At 43.4% G+C, this 20,172-nt stretch overlaps 1 protein-coding gene across 10 annotated transcripts in view; it reads right to left on the bottom strand.

Moving 5' to 3' along the window:
- Positions 1-20,172, bottom strand: part of TRPS1 (transcriptional repressor GATA binding 1) — a 239,541-nt gene that overhangs the window by 193,231 nt on the left and 26,138 nt on the right. For 2 of the 10 annotated variants that reach the window (XM_038174271.2, XM_038174275.2), the window contains exon 1: positions 19,640-20,011. The exons of 4 other annotated variants lie outside the window; for them this stretch is intronic. Coding sequence is in view for 1 of the 6 variants with exons in the window: in XM_038174275.2 (XP_038030203.1) it covers positions 19,640-19,649 (10 nt within the window). In the remaining 5 variants the exon portion in view is untranslated. 4 more of the 10 variants (XM_072034376.1, XM_072034374.1, XM_072034372.1 and 1 more) reach the window with 4 other exon arrangements.

Genomic DNA, 20,172 nt, shown 5'->3' with positions numbered 1-20,172 from the left:
ACCTCCTTTCTGTGAGTTTTTAACAGAACAAGTGAGGGCTACCAGTCTGAGACGGGATTTTTTTCATGAGGCACTGCTCCTCACAAATGATCCCGCATAATGAAATATTGGATTTTATCCCGAGATCTCCCTCTCGGTGTGGATTTTTTTCTTACCAAACAAACTGACCAGCCTCACAGCCTCTTTACTACAATGAGTACCCGTGAGGTGAGGTCAGAAGAAGTGGTTTTCAACCCGGAGTGCCAGGGGAGGGGGCGGCCGCCGCCTTCCGCACGGCTTCCTGCGATAAGGCGCTGGGTACCTCAAGGGTGCACCGGCCCCATGGGCCCGAGAGCGAGCTGAGACGGGGAACGGGGGAAGATAAATAAATAATTAAATAGAAATAACCGTGTTTCCTCGCCCCCCGGGCCGCGCCCGGCGCAGAGCGCCCTGTGAGGAGTCGGGCTCAGCCGGGGAGGCGGGAGGGGGGGGAGGGTTGGTTTGAAGGGCGAACCCCGAAAAAATTTGTTCTTTCTGCAGCCTGGCAGCCCCCTCCCGGGACTGGGAAGTCTTTAAGGACTGCAAGGGGCTTTCTGGAGGCTTGTAAATAAGGCCGGGAGCGCGGGCACGAAGGCCGGCACGGCCCCGAACCGCCCGGTAACTTCCCCTCACGAGCACAGCGCAGCACGAGTTTGCTGATCGCAGCTTTTCCGCTGTACCCGAGCCAAGTGCCGGCAATTACCTACACTTATGTAGACTTTTATAAGAGATAACAGTTATCTCTATTGAAAAGGCACGAGCAGAGAGTGTTTTCCTTTTTTTTTTTTTTCCCCTCTCTCTCTCCGTTCTCCCCACACCAAAGCTGCTCCCCAGCCCGGGCAGGGCACCGACTCCCCCGAGCAGCGAGGAGGAGCGCGGCCACCGCCTGCAGGAGGAAGGCTCGGGGCCGACCGAAGCCGCTCGCCCCGCTCCTGCCAGCCGTGCCCGGTGCGGGGCAGGCCCTCAGCCAAAGCCCCAGCCCCGACGGGGAGCCCTGAAGGGGGCCGGGGCCGGGCCGGGTCGTGAGGGCAGCGGCCGGGCGCTGCGGGACCGCCGGGTGCCCGCGGCGAGTGCGGGGCCGGGCCGGGAGCTGCTGCTCGGGGCGGCCCCGGAGCCCTCGGATCCCGTCAGGACGAGCCCTGCCCGGGCCCTGCCGCCCCCTCCAGCCCCGGCCCCGCAGCCAAAAGAAAGGCAAGGAGCGAGCTGCGCGTTTTGCCATGCAAATGAGCTGCTCGCCCTCGGGCGCTTAGCAAATTGCCAGCGCGCTGGGGATGCCCCCTCGCTCTTTTCGCTTTGTTGCCACATGCGCTGGGAGCTGCGGTGGGGTGGCTGCGTGGCTCTTCCCGGCTCGGCTGGAGGATGCGGGATAGGCGCTGGTGGGGAGCACCCCTGGGTGCAGCCCGCCCGGCTCCCTGTGGCACCGAGGCTCTTCTGCGGCTCCTCCTGGGGAGCTGGACCCGGAGCCAGCAGCTCCCGGCAAAAGGAGGGCACGGTGGCACGCGTGGGGCCACCACCATCCGTACCCGCACTCACTCCTGACCCAAAACCGCCTGTCCTCGCACGTCTGTGGGGCAGGAGCTCTGCGGAGGTCCACCTGTGTTTATAAAACAAGGGGCATCGCGCGTGCTGCGCAAACACTACGTGACAGCAAATGACAGAGGGCTTCCATTGTCTCGGTATGAACTCACGCGTGTTTAAAGCAGACATTAAAAACATGATTCACCGCAATAAAAGCATCGCAAACAACTATTTAAAGTAATCCAAAATGCAACATTTGGGGGTGGGGAGGCAAGCAGACAGTCCAGCTACCCTTCCCCACCTCCCCCCAAAAGACACAAACTCCAGTAATAACATCAACAACTACTACTACTACATTTATACTGTATCCAGAAGCACAGCAGGGTTTTTAACAAGATCAGGTCTCGCTTTCAGTTTCGCTCACCACTGAACGAGTCAGCACTGAGGACTGCGTTAAAGAGGTGTGGGGCATTATTTAGGAGTTATAGAAAGTAGACCAGGATGTTAAACACAGGAGGGAAAAAAAAAAAAAAAAAAAAAAAAAAAGCAGGAGAATGGTGGCTAAAACAGAAGATATGAACCTAATACACTGCTCAAGAAATCTTTTCCTCCCCAAACGCACGTACATACATCATAACAGGAGCTCTGAATACTTACTAAAGTTTTGCAGAGAAATAAATGGGTATCTGTTGCATGACTTACAAAGCCAGCGGAAAAAGGAGCAACTTTTTCAGGGTAGCCTCGGATCATATAGGCTGCATTTTGCCCCATTCACATCCTCCTCCTTTCACTGCACTTCAGGATTCAATGTGAAGAAGACAGCCTTAGCATATTCATCTTAGAAATCCAAAACATTGCAGAGACCACACTGCAGCAACAGATGAATCTGCTTCTCATGCATTGACGTACCTCCTCAACGTCTGAAGGAAATTCAAGCTCCAGTCAACCCACAAGAGACATGTTGCCTGACTGTACCTTGATGGTATTGTTTATGAAGAAGATGATTTACACACTCGTAATGATTTAAGCAGCTACTTTGCATACATTACAGAGAGAACCTGGAACATGTGACCTGCTTCACAGGGCAGGATTATACCTCTGTTCTTGTTGTGTCATGTGCAACCACATTATTTAGTAGTTAAAGCCCAAGCGAGCACTCTGGTATTCCACTGCCCTTGCCGTGCATGCAGCGCGAGAGTTTCGGCATGCCTCTGAAACCAAAGCTTAGCCTCCCGACTTCTAAAGATAGACAGCTAAATAAATGATATAATTGTCAAAGGGGCTCAGTCAAACCTACCACATGGCTCTGCCCACTCCGGATTATGACGCTGGCTGGCAGTCTTTTTAGGACAGGAAATCTTTCATGGTGTTAATAAATTGGTAACAATGATCATATTCTTAGCAGCCACTCCAATACAAACTTTCATTAGCACTTACACAGCCTTCTGCAAATCACTGAGAATGTATGCAAGATCATCATCAGTTCAGGATAAACAACAAAAACTTTAAATCCTTTTTTCCTGATGTTGTTTTGAAAAAAAAAAAAAAAGTCAAAAGCTTTTCAGAAAAAAATGGAACAAACATTGAAAGAGCAGTTGGGCTCCTAGTCTGTCAGTGCTCCTTCATAATTTTAAGCTGTTTTTATTGATCTATACAGTTCTTATGCACAACTTCATTACTGCTTTGATAATTACAAGATAATTAAATACAAGACAGAGCATGTATCATGCTGGGGAATCATTTAGTGGGTGAACTGTTGTGCTGAAAAGTGGAATTCTTTCTGTCACTCACAGAGCGGTGAAACATCAGTAATGAACACAACAGGCGCTATTTTGGGGGGGAATCCAGTGGTCCAGCAGAGCCACAAAGGGCAGTAGCAAAACGTAAGGTTCAGGGCTTCCAGACTCAGTAACACATAAACTAAGAGCATTTTCACACACTGCTTTCCCTAAACTTCAGAGCAACACAGGAGCAATCATAGCACTTGCCGTACAATATGCAAGAAAAAAAGTCAGGGTCTGAAAAATCCGTCTTTAAGAAAAGAGAGTAAAACTGGTGGGCGGAGGGGAGGTGTTTCAGCAGCACGGTAGTGAGGACACCCACGCTCTGTTCACAGCCTCGCCACTGGCTCATGGTGACACTGCAGAAGTTATTGAGATTCCGCGTGCCTTGGCTCACCCATCAGTACAATGGGTGCAATGCTTCATCCTGTCCGTAAGAGGCAATTAATGTTTGTAAAATACTCTGGGAACCTTGATTAAAATGCACTGCAGCTTTGTGATAAGTATTTCCTCTGCAAGAGCAAGCGAGCTGGGTTTCGATGGTGGGCAGTACTGCCTGATCTCTGGAAAAGCAAAATAATCATTCTGAAAGAGAAGTATGTGCTTGACCTATGCACACCTGTAGGTGGATCCCTCCTGGAATTTCTTTTTTCTTCTTTTCAGTTACTGGGTGTATATTGCAAAGAGAAGAGCAGTAAAAATGGGTAATTAAAAAGCTTTTGAAAAGCCCTGGTGTTTTCACCAGAGGATCACAGTGGGCCGTCTTCAAGAACTCTGATGCAGAACTATATGTAATTAAAAAAAATAATTATTTGTAATGCTCCCCAAACCCTGTTTTCATTAAGAGAGAAAAAAAGATCACTTTAAATATGAATGCTTTATGAATAAAGAAGATTTTTTTTTAAATTGATGAGCATTCATTTTCCCATAGAGTCGCATAAAGTCTGAGTAGTTCACGTAAAACATAATTATCAACATTTTAAACCACATTTTCCCCTTGAAAATAAATAAATAAATAAGCATGCCAAAATCTTTTTTGTTCATTAAGAGCCAGATCCAGCAGAAAACATCTGCAGACTTCTAGACCAAGCAAGCCCTGGAAGGCCATGGGTACTGGCTGCACCTCGTGCCAACCCCAAAAATTTGGCTGGTTCAGAAAGATTTAAACAAAACAAAAAAAGCCCTGCAGCTTTACATGTCTGGGAATTGTGGAACTGCGTTAGGTTTATGAATAAAGAATAGGGGTGAGAAAAAAAAAAAAAAAAGAAAAAAAAAAACTTCTTTTAAAAAGGAGGTCCCTGTCTCTCCTGTCCTCCTGGTGCTAGATGGTGGCTCCGCTCCCTCCCTAGGGACCCCACAGAGCCGCCACGGGCGGCCCTTAATGGGAAGTTCAGCCACCCTACTGGGGTGAGGGGCTTGAGAGGGGCTCGAAATCCGTCCCCGTCAAAGAACCACCCGAGCATCCAGCTCTGGGCCCCTCACAGCACCACAGAAGGCCGGGTGCTGCTCCCAGCCACCACTGTGGAGGTGCCAGGGCCTGGGTGCCCATCCCGCAGCCAGAGACCTCCCCCGCAACTTGGAGGGCCCGGGCCCCGAACGCGGCCGTGGGTTTCCACCACACGCTTGAACGGGCTCCAAGTGGCAGCGCAGAAAAAGAGCCTTGGCGAGCGCGGGCACTCGGCAGCACATATTTAGATTTTGGGCTACCCTGTGTGTGTGTATATGCAAACACAAGGGGAGAATTTACAGCCTCAGCGTGGATGCCTGCTGAAATAAAGAGTGAGTTTGGGAAAGCACAAACGGGTCGAGGGCCCTGTTACTGCGGCAGGATTAAAGGACGGGTTCGTGGAGTTGCCAGGTTTTAAGACTTTTGACAGAAACAATGGGTTATTCTGACAAGCCTTTCACTCTGCCGCCCTTTGGGAAAGCCAAGAAACCTCACGTTGATTTAAGTCCTATCTTGTCGTCCTCCCCGCTCAGAGGATCAGCCTGGATTTTCAATCAACAGCCAGCTCACCTCGTGTGGCTAGCTGTGCGTGGGGAGAAGGAGGACCAGGCTTGTTTCAAAAGACCAGCTAACAGTACAACAACACGATCTGCACCAAGGCCATCCCCAAATTCTGGTTTCGCAGTGTTTGCTGTATGGACGCCTACTAGAGGGAAACAACAGCTGCAGTATGCTGCCCGGGTTAGGGAGATGCGATACAGGCGAAGATCCGTACTGTGGAGTGAGTGCACAGAGGGGCTCTGTGCAATGTCCACGTCACTGCAGGCACTTTGCAGGTGTGTATTTGCAATGCTATTTATACAGTGCCGAAAGCAGACGACATTAATAGGCAGCGTACACGGTTCCCTATGTCTTTAGTGCTGCCTTCGACACTGGGGACCCCCAAGACAAGCAGTCTCACTAAAGCCTCTCCCATCCAACACGCAGACTTCCTTACATACACAGACTCTCCAACTGCAATTAGACATTTTTTAAATTATAAAAAGTTCTTGAAGTGAAACCTTTGTTTACGCGTTGAAATGAGCCAGCTGACATGAAAAAAAAAGCAAATTGAAAAGCCAAGAGACTTGTATTTAAAATGCGGAATAGGTTGGATATCTTAAATAAATAAAATTAATCTGAACATGCACTAAAGTAAATCATGTATTCTAACAATGCTAGATACAAATAATCATCATGTTTATCATTACAGCCTTATATACCTGTTGGATTACTGCTTTCAAAGCCTTAAAAAATGTACCAGTGTCTTTGAATTAAAATGCATTTTCTTTATGCTAAATCTGTGAAGGTACTCTTGTGGGAAACACCGCATTCTACATAAATTTTTATTAGAAAAAAAAAAGCTTACACAGCTTCAGAAAAAAAAAAAAAAAAGCACAACCAAATGGCAAAAATCCCAACTTTGTCCATTCATCCTTTGATTCTGTCTTTGCCATAACAAAATTCTGTGAAAATGCTGCCAGAAATAAAGTTAATCTTTCCAAGGACTTTTTCATCTTTCTTTAAAACCAGGGAGTAAGTAGCCTGCAGTTCTATCAACCCTGATGCAAAGCATGCTAAAAAGATGAGATCTATGTCATTTTTTGCCCATCTATAACATTATGAAAAAAAAAAAAAGAGAGAGACAAAAAAAAAATCCCTTGAAACTCCAAATTCTGCCTCAGTAACATCTCAGTACAACACCCTGTTTCTGTTGCATAAACCCAAGTAACAGCAGTAGTAACAGCTGTAAACACATAATTAAGGATCCAGTGTTTTCTACACAAATAAAAAATGCTTTAAAATGCATCTGCCCATTCCATAGCACAGTTCTGAAATCCATAAATAACTAAATCTGTAAGTAAATTCACCACCTACTAGAAGAATGACTCCTAAGATACCTCAAGAAAGTAAAAGCTAAAGGGCTCGTTGCTAGTAGTTAATGTGATAACCAGGCTCCAAAGACAGAAAGAACAAAATATCTCCCTTTCATTAAAAGGAAAAAAAATCTTTAAAAAGTACACAATTAGTTAGCTTTGCAGTGATTAATTCAACAACTGCAAAGCCAAAAACAACTTCAGGCACTTAACCATGAAACTGTCAGTTCTCTTTGCTTGACGATAAAGCATCCAAAAAGTAAACATTAACTTCTGTGTTTTTTCTACATGCGTATTCCATCATGAAAAATGATAAGCAACGAATCACTAAGCGAGCTCTGCAGAGGCTTTTTATACCTTATTCTGCCTGACACAGAGGTAAGATGTGCCCCAAATCCCTTCCTTTTCCTCACTGTCAGCTCTAATTAAGACCCACTCATACTGTTCACTAAAACTTGACAGAACAAACTGAATATAGTCTTTTCGCCAGGAAGCAAACTGCTCATCACAGCAAGTTGGCTTTGGAGGGGACCCCAATACTAAGCATGTACTTTCCCTATCAAGGAAAAAGAAAGCAGCAGCTCTGGCACAGGCCAACTCCCAAGGAAGCGAACGGAAGCTCTGCCCAAGCAAGGAGTGCACAAGCATGGGCTGCATCACTTCTGCAGAAAGCGCACTTCCAAATAAACTGCAAAATTGAATAAATATCGAACAAGTTGAAATAGGGCATGAAGCTGCAGACATTGAATTAAAAGGACAGATCAACATATTTATCTGACCTGTGACTATTTAACTCAGGCGCATTCTTCTTTCAAACAAGATGCCCATAAGCAGCCTTTTGATGGCTGCTCATAATCAAATGCGTCACTCGTAAAATTACAGCGTTTGGGTAGGGTACCAGGCAACCGAAAATGGCTTTTGCTACAAGTATGTCACAAGCAAACCTTTTAGTCACCTCAGAATTGCACTCGACCTCACTTCATTCCTGTGCACTGGCTGCGTACGGGCTGCTCCACCAGCACACAACTGCTGTAATCGTCTTGGCAGTAAACAACAATCAGTAAATGCTATTTACTGGGCAGATACATGCCCTGGGTATTCCTTCAGCTTCCCTGTCCCCCATCTCTCCCTTCAGGTCTCAACCCTCTCTCTCTGGGAAATTTGAGGTGAGGGGTTCGAAATAAATAAATACAGGTAGTGAAATAGTAAAATCCTTTAGCTGGCAAGGTTTTTCTCTCTGAATGGACAAATTCTTAACTCCAAGCTGCTCTAGACACAGAAGGATTAGATCCTAACCAGGGAAAACACAGGAAAATGGTAATAAATATCTCATGGTAATCCACGGGAACTTTGGTCCCAATGTGATTTTTCTGTAGTATCCTACAACAACAAATGGCATTACAACATCCATAATCTCAGCTCATATATCAGAGTGCACCCTCTGTTCTCCTTGCGCTTCCCTCTTTCATCTAGTGCATTTTCTAAGAAAACGAGAAAATGTGGAGGCACTTTTCTGCAACAGTTTCAGCCCCATTCCTGAACGAAAGCAGCACAGTAGCATGGTGCAAACTGCCACGGCCGGTGTTGCACTGCACGCAGCTACAGCTGGCGAGCCTGGGGTTTATGGCAGCCTTACTCTGGTAAGGTTTCATCTGAAATTCCTTCTGACAAGACAAAGGAAGTCACAGTTTGCTGGAGAGAAAAAATAAATAAATTGTATTCATGTGCAGTAATAGCACTTTGTGTCATGATGGATTTTACAATATCCTAGTTCTCTTTCTATTCAGACATGTGTCTTTTGAGTAATAAATTCTGAAAACTCAAGAAGGTAAAGCTTGCTTAGCCATGAGTCTCCTTTAACCCAGTAAAATAAATTCCACGGCTGCCTTCTTCTTTCTCCTGTGACTATTTTTTACGCTCCTTCCCATTGACAACTAGCCACTGTCGCACTGCACTGCTCAAACAAAAATCTTTTAAAATGCCAGCTTTTCAGATTCTTATTTTTGACCCATCCAGGTGAAACGCTTCGCACCATAAAGTTCAGCAGCAGTAGTGGACCATCTTTGTTAGTACGGATTTTCCTATGCACAAATAAAAATTGAGAAGTGCCTGAAGAAAAAAAAGGCAGGCAAACCCATTTTAAATGTTCCTTAGATAATGCAGTACCACAGCAAATCTCTAAGGAAAGTTAATCTGGGACTGCCATGAACACCAAATAAATTTGCACCACTGGGATATTTAAGGTCCAATAAATCTTGCTTTCCAATGCTTTTAAAACTCCAGAAAACTGTGTTCAGCTCTAGACTCCGTACGTAGCAACAAAACTGTCTGCCTAAAAGCTACCGACTCAGACCTGCCATCTGTGAGAAATATTTTCAGAACATACTCATGTTTGCTGAACTACCAAATTATGAAAACCTTCATTAAGAGAAAAACAAACCACAAACACACATATATACATACAGAAAAACCAACCGAACAACTTACTCTCTTTTTCTGTTTGCATGATAATCTCAAGAAAGTTGGTTAAAAATGCCCCTATTTCCAATTCAAATTCTGATTAATTTATTTGAACTATCTCATGTTGCAGTCAACAACACAAAACCAACAACTAATTGCAAAAAAAAGAGGGCACAATAAAATCCATTGTAGTTCAGAGATGTCTAGCAAGAGCAGAAGAACGAAGGGTTAACAACAATCTAAGAAATCACACCACTGCCTGCTTATCTCATGTTGTTAAAAATGCCAACAATAGCTTATTAAAAGGAAAAAAAGAAAAAAAAAAAAGGTATTATAGAAAGGCATATATACTGTGCTGCAACTTTTCCCAGTTTGGTCATGTCATAACCAGATTTTGTAGACAATGAAAATCGCTGCTTCCCTTGGCCTGTTAAAATACCCTGATGTCCACAGCATCACATACTGAGGGCCACTGTGTGCCTACATGGACATAAGTGCAATACTGGAACTTTGCTGCTATTTATTTGAGCCATTCAGAGAACTGCTGGTGAGAGAAAAGAAGAAAGCAGGGTTGTGAACCCAGTGATTAGCAAAAAGGCCCAGAAGCAGGTGCCCTGTGTAAGCCTACTTTGTATTTTTAATTCCAGATTTGGCAGTGAACCGATTTCCAATTGGAAGAATTCCTTTAAAGGTGGCAGACCAAAGTGTGATCACGCCAAAGGCCTGTACTGACCATCATGAGCGGAGAGGCCAAAACATGTTACGGAGCATTAGGAAATGTTCTAAGTTCAGAGAGACTGCTTTAGAGTAATAAACTGCACCAAAGTACAGCACTGATCCCCAAGAATCACAGTTGTTAAACTGAAATGTAATTAGTTTTCTGACGAGGATCAGCAAACTGGCCAACTCACTGTAGATGAAGTTAGCAGAAGTTTAGTCACGTCCAAGTACTGGGGTACGTCAGATCCACAATCAGAGGGTTTTCATCAGTCTTTAGAAGTATCTGAATTTCCCCCAGGTAAGCACGCAAATCAGGTGAAATTCACTTTTATAAAAATCATTCACCTAAGAATCAAACCAGCCCAAACATGAAAAAAAATGCTAACCTTTGTTTTCTTACTAGCAAACTTCGTGTCATAAACAACTTAAGGGCAGTGATGCAAAATGGACCCTTGCCTAGATTTGTAAACTTTTCCAGGATTCGTAATATCCTGCATTTGATGACATCATGAAACTAACCACAAGTAAAAGTTGGTTTTCAATTCGTTCTACTTTTCCCTCATTAGTCTCTGTGTCAGAAATAGAATAAGAACCCTCATTAAGTCACATTAAAATCTTTAAACTCATTAAGGGCTCAGAGAAAGAACAATACAAACACTGGTGTTTTTGTAAAAAAAAAAAATGCAACACAGATGGACTTCAATTTACACGTATTCTTAGAGTGTATGTATGTGCGTGCAGCAGCCAAAGGGAGACCGGTATGTGTGAGGGAGACATGGAGAGGCAGAGCAGCAGAGGCAACAAGGCAGAGCATACCTTACACATGACAGAATGATACCTAGATAAAAGCGGATTAGGCACGATTGCTTCTGACCTGATATAGATGAAGCGCATAATGCTTTGTATCCTGAGCTGCGACAGAGCCATACCCTGCATTTCTTTTCAATTAACGATTCCTCGGGACGTCTTCCAGGGAAGAAGACAACCTTGAGGGCTCTGCAGCCAGCACCAAACAAATGGGAAGCTAACTTTTGGTGCGTCGACTATTTTGATTGCTGTAGCTTAGCAGAGGAAACAACGCTATGTGATTGCAGCTGAAGATACATCCTATTCATGCTTACGGACTTACACGTAAGATACAGGTGTGTGCAGAATTTCAACAGTCTTGGAGAGTATCTCTGGGTGTGCAAAGGGTGGGTGTTTGTTAGAAGATTTATTGTAGCTGAATGACTCAGATATATGTTGTTGATAACTTCTGATCTTTCCCCCCCATAAGACTGGAAATATGAGCTCAATGCCACAAAATTATTTACATTGCTACAGTATGCTCAAACAACTATTACAGGATTAATTTAATCCATTATTTTTTTTTTCCGTGATGCATACAACATGCAAAAAGCAGTTTAGTTCTAAAGAAAACTCCAGCCCTGAAAAAGCAGGAAGGAGACTAATCAGATGGCATAAATTTCAGGTGACTGCAGCAGGCCAGAGAACCTGCCTGCAGTACGTGGGGACCTGCCCTGCTGTTTCTCCCCACCACTGTGACAGCAGAAACGGGAGGTGGCAGCTCTAGGGACAGCACCCAGCTCTCAGCATCCAGAGCTGGGTGCCAGGGCACGGGCTCCCTTCTCCCACGTGCCTCACAGACACCGCTCACCTGCGAGGCACATGGAAAGGCCCATCTATTTTCACCAGCTTTTGCCTCAGGTATTTGGGGCAAAGTTTACTTCATTAACTGTGCATCCATATGTGCAGGAGGAGAAAGCTCGGCAATGAGCAGTGTGTATCGTGTTTTTGGTTTATCCTCTGTAGCTGCAGCTAGGGAATGCATGATGAGTATACTTAATATATCCAATAATGAGAACTCTCAGTAGAAAAGCTAACTATCTTCAGTTTAGGAAGCTGAAATGGGAGGAAAATTATTTTATTAACTGAATTCTTAAAGTAGCGTTTCATCTGCATAGCAAGTTTTGGATGAGGTTTCACATGCTCACAGCCTGTGCTTGAAGAGCAGCGTATGGAAAGTTAAAAAGAATCGCACTTTGAAAACACTGAAAACCTTCTACCCCAAAGAAAATTGCTTTGTTCTAACTAATTTAGCTTCCATTAAACCACATAGGAATTTTAGGTGATATTCACCTAAATGAAGTAGGTGGTACCTACTTCAGTCCTTTTTTTTTTTTTTTTAAATATCAGTTGGGAATTTGTTTTTTGTGTTGTTGGGTTTTTGTTTTGTTTATTAATGGTCCCAATAAAGTCCCTGGCACATCCAAAAGTAATCTGCAAGATATCTGTCTGAGTATGTTATCTTTTTTTAATTAACTACTAGAAGCCCCCCACACACACTTCTCTTTTTTTTTTTTCTGAACTGCCAAGCTGTATGTTTAATTTTTTAAGTTTTAGTATGTATTTCAGACTTGCAGACTTTGCAAAGTAGGTCAGGAATACCCAAAGGATACACATTTGAAGGCTACAGATAGCAGAACACACCATTTACGGTTTTGTATATACACATACATACACATTCTATATAATATAGATAGATAGATTCAATGATTTAAACACATTACATCCATTCTGTGTGTTTCAAGAACATTCAGATATTTACACTGTTAGATCACCACTCATTTTAGACCTACACTAGTGCCAGCTGCCAAAAAAAAAGTACACAAATCAAAATATGTTACCTTTGTTCAAACAATACTGCTGTTCATTATATAATAGAAACTGTCATGCTTAATCTTCCAGGAACCAAGAACTGGTACATTCTTGGACCAGAGGTGGCTTGAAATGGTTTGAGGCAAAACTGAAGCATATTGTTTAAGTAAATCTTGCTGAGAAACATAAGCACATTGATGATTTTTAACATCATCTTTTACAGACGTTTCTTCAGATACATTAGTAAACTCAAAACACTGGCATATTTTCAAAATGCAGAGAGATGAACACATCGGTGCTTTTTCTGTAACATTTTTACAGTATCAGATTATATACTCCCCTCTGCACTGTCAATCTGACTAAACATAACGTGGAATCTGAAAAGGCTGCTTGACAACTGACGCCACAATGAAGTAAAATGTTCATATAAAATTTCGTACTGACTTTGAGAACACCCCAAAACTTATTTTTTCCTTGGGAGTTCTCAGTCTTATCTAAGTCCCCCAATGGCTATTGCAGGCACCGAACTGCATGCAAGCTGCAATGTTCATTTTCCATCAGAGCATGAAAAGCATTGCCAAAAGAGCACTCAGAAATGTCTACAGTGTGGTACAGGGAAATATAAATGTCAGAAATGCCTGACGTTCTTCACAGTTGGAACTTTTAAAACTTATACGTTGATTTGACAAAACACTAAATAAAAATAAGTACACTTCGCTTATTGAAGATCTGTTTTAGAGCATTAGAGCTCCAGGACTTCCTCAGATTTTTAAGACTACAAAGGAAGCATTTTACAATTTCATCTGTAACAACACAGATTATACAATATTCATCAAGCAGACACAATCTTCCTTCCAGACACACAGAGCCACACACAGCCCTGCAGAGGCCAATCCTGCAGCTTTACCGAATCAAAAAGTCCCCCTGACGTCAATGCGTATTTTTCAAGAATGAGAACTGCAGGATCAGGCCCAAAAAGTGCTTATGAAGATGAGATGTTACTTCAACAGATTGAATGTTAGATTAAATAGAAAGATTGAGGCAAGACAAGTCTGGGGTTTAAACCCTAGGGAGGATTGACATTTAAAGTGTTGCCACTGAATTATAGCTCTCCACATTGGGTGGGGTAACCTCCTACTGGGTGGAGTGTCTCCCCTAAAGGAAGGAAAAACTGGCACAAGCCAACTTGGTCTTTGAAAGATTTCCCTACTTGCCAACTTATGAAGTCGTCCTGACGTCAACTTCGTCAAGAAAGTCTATTGCCCAATGCCGTCTTTTACCGTAGAAAGTTTGCCTGCGTTCGAAACCCGAGCAGAGGTAGGAAAGAAATTAAGGAAATAAGTCAGAAACCTCTAAAAATTAAAAGTAAAATTAAAAAAAAAAAAAAAAGAAAAGAAAAGAAAGAAAAGAGAGCACACTGCATTTTCATAATTCTAGTCAATTAAAGAAAATCCTTTTGTTGGGTTTTCTTGTTCCTAATATCACCTTATAGATACAGATCACTGGAGACTATTACTAAACATATTTTAAAACCTGGTTTAGTTTTAAAATATGAGGTGGAGAACACGGAAAGTGGCTGCTCTTTCAGATAGAATCTCCCATCTCCTGCAACAGACAGTGAATATCTTCCCAATCAGCGTCAACAACAGGTGTAAAACCTTCTTGTACTGGTAAAATAACATTCATTGAACTGTCAGTAAAGGCATGCTTAAGGTATTATTCCTCTCCAAATCAAAACAAATTGTTTCTTCAAAAGAAGACTTTGGGTGCTGGGTGAGAGGAGAAAGGGCTGGGGGGAGAAATCAAGCCAAAACAGAAGAGGGATAAAGCATCTCCAAATGCCCATGGGAAAGAAGAAAAAAAAAAAGAAAATAAATAAATAAATAAATAAATCAGAAAACTGTTTAAGTTACCGTAACCTGAAATGCACCAGCCATCACAAAGAGCAATTGGAGAAATCCAGCAGAGCTCAGCAGGAAAGATTTTTAATAACAGATTGAAAAACAAGAATAAAAATAACTGCATCAACAGGGCCTTTCTTCCTCAGGCCACAAGCCCGTTTTTACTTGAATTTTAAAAAAATGGCAGTTTGGCCACTAAAACCAATCCAGAACATTATTAAAAGTTAAAAGCTACCAATTACTTCTGTCTGTTCTTTTAAAGCAAAGTTTGGCATTACGTCAGTTGGTTTAAAGAAAACAAGAAAGAGAGAGAGAAAGAAGGAGAGAAAGTTTCCTGCTTGTATAAATTAAACCACCAGGGAAGGTGTCTAGCCACTTGTAAAGCATTTATTACAGGTTTTTAAAGGGCTAGTAACATTTTAAAAATTAAACATTTTAAAATAAATTTAAAGGGGAAAAAAAATAAAAGTCAATCTGAGCCTGGAAAGAAAGTGGACTTACGAGAAATTATACGAGTGAACTGCAGCTAGAGAAAGAAAAAAAATGACTATTGGGACTAAACTGTGTGATTCCAAATAATTCTATTCTCAAAACAGGAATAATCCCGTTGTAACCACTGTGCTCACAGTCATCCCGCACGAGCACGGAGAAGTCCCACCAAACTTTACAGGATGGAGCCAAGTGGGCTCTACAGGAGCGTCCCACAGCAGCGCCAGCCGTGGCAGCTATGCACGTTAGAGAAGACTATTCCCTCTACAGATTTTCTAAACCCATGCACACAAATCCACAGCAGGAGTAAAAATCCTTAGTTAACGCAATAGGCTCATAATAAAAATCACTGATAGAAAGATTAGCATTTTCTATTCACTCTTAGACGGATTTTCCACCAGTGGTGTTATTATTAAATTTTAAAGAACCACTTTAAAGGTACTAGAAAATAAGAAATCGATAGCACAGAACATGAATAAAACATAGACGGCTATTAAACAAAGTTTCTTACACACAGCTATGCCAGTTCACCTAAATCACAGTCTTCTAAACCCCGTGACGCCAAATCAGAGACTCCTGCGACTCCGGACTACGCATCCAGTGGAATGGTGCTCAGTTGTGCAACGCTTCTGGGCTGGGACAAAATGTCCACTAGGGACTAAATTGAGACCATCGTATTTATTCTCCCATCGCTCCGTATTTAATTTGAGCCTTGGTCTGCATGACAAAAAGTCGGAATCGGATGCCACCGCTTCCCCCCCCCCTCCTCCTTTCCCCCAAGTGGCATTTCTTAAGTTCTGGGCACGTATACAAGTGGCTCAGCAGTGCGGCTCTGCTAGGCCCTTTATTGATTAGGTGCAAGCCTACGTCAAGGAGAGAATAATAAGCATCATCTGAAAAGTGTAGTTACATGTCTTGCCCTTGTAAACATTTGCTCTTTAATGGTGTAATTGTGCTTTAATCCGTCGCATCATCTGATATAACTCATTAAGTGTGTTTTTTTTCTTTTAATTAGCAAACACACTCCAAAAAAAGCAAAGCCTAGAAAGTTTTTACACGCAATAAAAACTGAACTGAAAATAGTCTTCGAGTAGGAAAATATTCTCTCTTTGGGTGCAGGCTTATCTTTTGAAAGGAAAAAGAGAGCTTCATTGGCAGAGCGTATGAAAACGAACTCCATAATTCATGACAGTACCCAGAAAAAAAGTTCTTCTCCTTCTCCAGGAGGACTGGAAAGGGCACTTTTATTTATCTTCTGGACAGACAAAAATAGTAGAACCTAGACCAGATATGCTGTAATTAATGTATCCAAAGGTCAACAGGCAATGGTATTTATACAATAGATGGGTGCAGACTACGCTGGTTTTAGTATTAATCACCAGGATTTGAAAATAGCATTGTTTTCTCACTAGGTAAGAACTTCAGAAAGTTTCAGAAACGAAAAAGAAGAAAGTGTTTGTCTTTTTTTTTCTTATCCCTGCCTGCTATTATTTTTAACCAATTGCTTTTTACCTCCCGAGGTGTAGTATTGGGGACCAAAACGCCTGAGTTTACAGTTGCCCAGGTCTGCCAAAAACAGACCCAGACTACCTCACTAGTTGTGTGGAGGAAACTAAATTAAGCAAGGGCAAACACCAACTGGAAAGTTGTCAGTTTGCTGAATGAATGGCTTCATTTTACACACCAGTTAGAATATCTTAATCAGAATATATTTCTGTTCAAGGCCAATACTTTTACTACCAGGTGGCAGTTTGTTTTAACTGAAACTGTATTAAAAATGTAATTTATTTCCACTTTACTTTCACCTAACAAAAAGGGTTGTCAGATTCCCAGCCTGTCATGTTCAAAAATATTTAACCATAAACTTTCTCACAATGTTATATTTGGTGTTACCCACAAACCTTTATTAAAGCGATACTGCCAGTGTGGCTGCAGTTAAGATCTGAGAAGGTTTCTATTAAGATTATTACATTAAAATATTGTCAAGAGTTTATAAGAGACATAAATATTCATACATCCACGCCCCCCCCAAACTTAGCAGGAAAGTTCCACATAAAAAGAAAAATTTAAATACATACCCAAAGATGCCTGTTTGTAATTAAAATTTTGGTTTTTTCCTACACGTCTTTGCTAATTTTTTAACTCTTTCGCACTGTAATGTAAAATAGTTTTGTTTCAAAGCAAGTGCCTGATAAAGTGCTAAAAGAGGTAATTCACATGAACAGAAAGTAATTAGTCATTGTTTGCACAATGCTTTGAAAATATAAAACCCTATGTGTCAACTAGCATTAAAATATAATATGCTTGAAATACAGAGATTTAACAAGCAACCATTGCATCTTACAGACACCCCAGTCCACACAGAGGAATTAGCACTACGCTGTTATTAATGCACAATCACAATATGTGAATAATAATATTCTTCACACGCAGCCAGAGCACGCATGATAATAGTGCATACTATAAAAGTTTACTACGAGCAATACACGACGCATGATAGAGCAACAATCCTGGCTAAGGACTCATAAAATAACACGGAATTTACTCGATCGCCGATAAAGACAGAAGGCAACTCACAAAGCTACAGTATAAATTATGCTACAAAAGCATTAAAGGAGGATATAAGAGGATAACCTGGCTGCATTGTAAGTGTTTGATGCCCAAAGAAGTCTCAGATCTCTGAAGTTATCATTTACATTTTTTTTCCTTTATTAACATTACTATGAAATAAAGAAAAAAAAATAAAGCCATATTCTCACACGCAAAAAAATTGCCCAGTATTACTTAGAGACTGTTAGAGGATCAGAAGCAAAACATGTAAACTTAAAAGCTGATGCAACTTTGCCCTTTACTTACTTTGTTGTGACTACGTATATGCAAAGTTTCAAACAGAGAAAAGTTATTATATGCAGCAACAACAAAAAAGTGATAACCAGACAGAGCAGGGTGGATTATGAGCTGACTGCTCTTCTCGTATCTAATTTCTCTGGGTCTTAAAAAGGTGAAGGAGACTTTCTGTTGTCACAAACAGTCTGAGGATTCACTTGTAGGTAGGCAATGATGCACTATTGGTGCTATGTGGCAAACCTCAGGCAGGTATCTATTTTTCAAGAGGAAAAAATAAAAAGTCTTTTTTTTTTTTCTCTACAGAGAAGTGTTCCACTTCTTTGATTTGACCACGTTATTAACAAACTTTCATTCAGTGGTTAAAAAAAGAGAAAAAAAAATCTTTCAAAGTGTTGATATCATTTCCAGACAATCTTGTCAGCATCACAATTTACAGGAAATAGTTGATGTTCTTAAACAAACCCTGTATTTACTCATAGACCCAGAGTACTTAGAAAAAAAAAAAAGAAAGAAAGAAAGAAAAGAAAAAACAACAACTCACTCTTTTGGAGTTGTTGGTGGTGTTTTTTTTTTTCTAAATGTCACTCTGGTGGAATATCTGAGAGAGCCGTCTAACCTAACACACGTATTGTGAACATGAGAAAAACACAAAGTGCAGTTCAGAAGACTACTGTAACTTTTATTCTCATTTTGTCCACGTCAGGAACTGGCTCTTACCACCACTTTCCTTTGCTGCCCCTTGCATTTTTAACTCTGGCAGCCTTTTCTGAACGTTCAACTTTTCCTAAAACCAACAGGAAAGTAACATGATGCCACCAACATCCATAGGATTCAGCTGCGTCGCTGAAGAAGACCTCCTGAATGGCAGAGAGTTTGCTGGCTGCTTCAAGAGACTTCACTGAGCCCGATCAAATAAAACCTGCGGCACGTTCAGTGGATGTTTGCCTCCAGCACCACGCCGGGCACCTGGGACAGGAGCGTGGGGCAGGGATGCTCGCCCCCACGCCTGGCCCTGGCTCCAGCCCTGCCAGGAGAGATGGGAGCCAGGGGGTTCCCCCCTTTCCACTAGCTGCACTTGAGAAGTTTGCCACTCGCGGATAGAAAACATCACCCTTTTTAAAAAATAAATGCATTGAGGAGGGGGGGGTGGGGATTAAAAAAAAAATAAAGGCTAGCGGGCCCCACTAGGCACGGTGTAGGAGTGCCGGGCTGTCCCAGCGCCGTGATTTGCGGCAGGGAGGAGGATAAACAAAGCCCCCCGACATGTCAGGGCCCCCCCGGGAAGGGTTGGCTGCCCGGGGCAGGGGTTGGGGGCTCGGCACGGCCCGGCACGGCTCGGCACGGCCCCGGCCCCCCGCAGCCCCCCTGCATCCCCGGCCTCGCCTCCATTCATTTCAGTGCCGACAAACGGCCGGGGCAATGAAGCCGGGGGGGGGGGGGTTAGGGAAGCAGCAGCCGGGCCGAGGAGATAGGGGAGAGGGGGGAGGAAAAAATAAAATGGGGGGGGGGGAGATAAAAAGAAGTGGGAAAAAAAAGAAAAAGAGGCTCCGCGAAGTTGTGGCAGCAGGGGAGAGCCGAGCGCGGGGACGCGGCGCTGCGAGCAGAGCTTCGCCTTTAAGAGGGAAAAGTTTTACGTCTCTCCGTGCTCTGGTTTCAAAAAAAAAAAAAAAAAAAAAAAAAAACACCCGAAAACAAAACAAAACCAAAATCACCAGCACCGCCGCGTCGCCTTTCCCCCGGGGGAGGGGGGACCGGCGGGGACCCCGAGCGAGGAGGAGGAAAAAAAAAAAACAGGGACGGGGGGGGGGGGAAGGGAGCGAAGGAAGGAAAAAAAAAAAAAAAGACCAAAAAAAAAAAAATACCCAAACTTTTTCCCAAACTTACTACTCTTCATGCTGGTGCCTCCGCGCCCCGCTTGTCATGGTCCCCGTGCAAACTTCCAGCGGCGGGGCAGGACGGGACGGGGCAGCGCAGGACGGAGGCTGCGGCTCAGTCGGATGCACAAACCCCGGGCGCTCGCCTCCCGCTTCCACCCCCCGCGGCTGCCTTCCCCTCCTCCCCCGGTGCCGGGGCACGGCGGCGGAGATAAGGGCAGCGCCGAGCCGAGCCGAGCCGAGCCGCGCCAGCAGCAGCAGCAGCAGCAGCAGCAGAAGCAGCAGCAGCAGCAGCCGCCGCTCCCCTCCCCGCCTCCGGGCCGGGGGCTGCTCCCCCTGCCCGCCGCCGCTGAACTTGACCCCGGCGGGTCTCAAGGCGCCGCTCCGCAGCCATCGCACATGGCTTTGACCCGCTTTGCGGGGGGGGGGCTTTAGGGGAGGGGGGGGGGGGGGATGCACCGAAAAAAAAAAAAAAAACCTGCAATCCGAGAAGCACGTTACACCCACCCCCCTTTTGTTTTTATTTTGTTTTGTGTTTTTTTT

The sequence above is a fragment of the Anas platyrhynchos genome, chromosome 2 (genome assembly GCF_047663525.1).
Source record: "Anas platyrhynchos isolate ZD024472 breed Pekin duck chromosome 2, IASCAAS_PekinDuck_T2T, whole genome shotgun sequence".
Classification (NCBI taxonomy): domain Eukaryota; kingdom Metazoa; phylum Chordata; class Aves; order Anseriformes; family Anatidae; genus Anas; species Anas platyrhynchos.
This window is presented reverse-complemented; position numbering and strand designations above follow the sequence as displayed.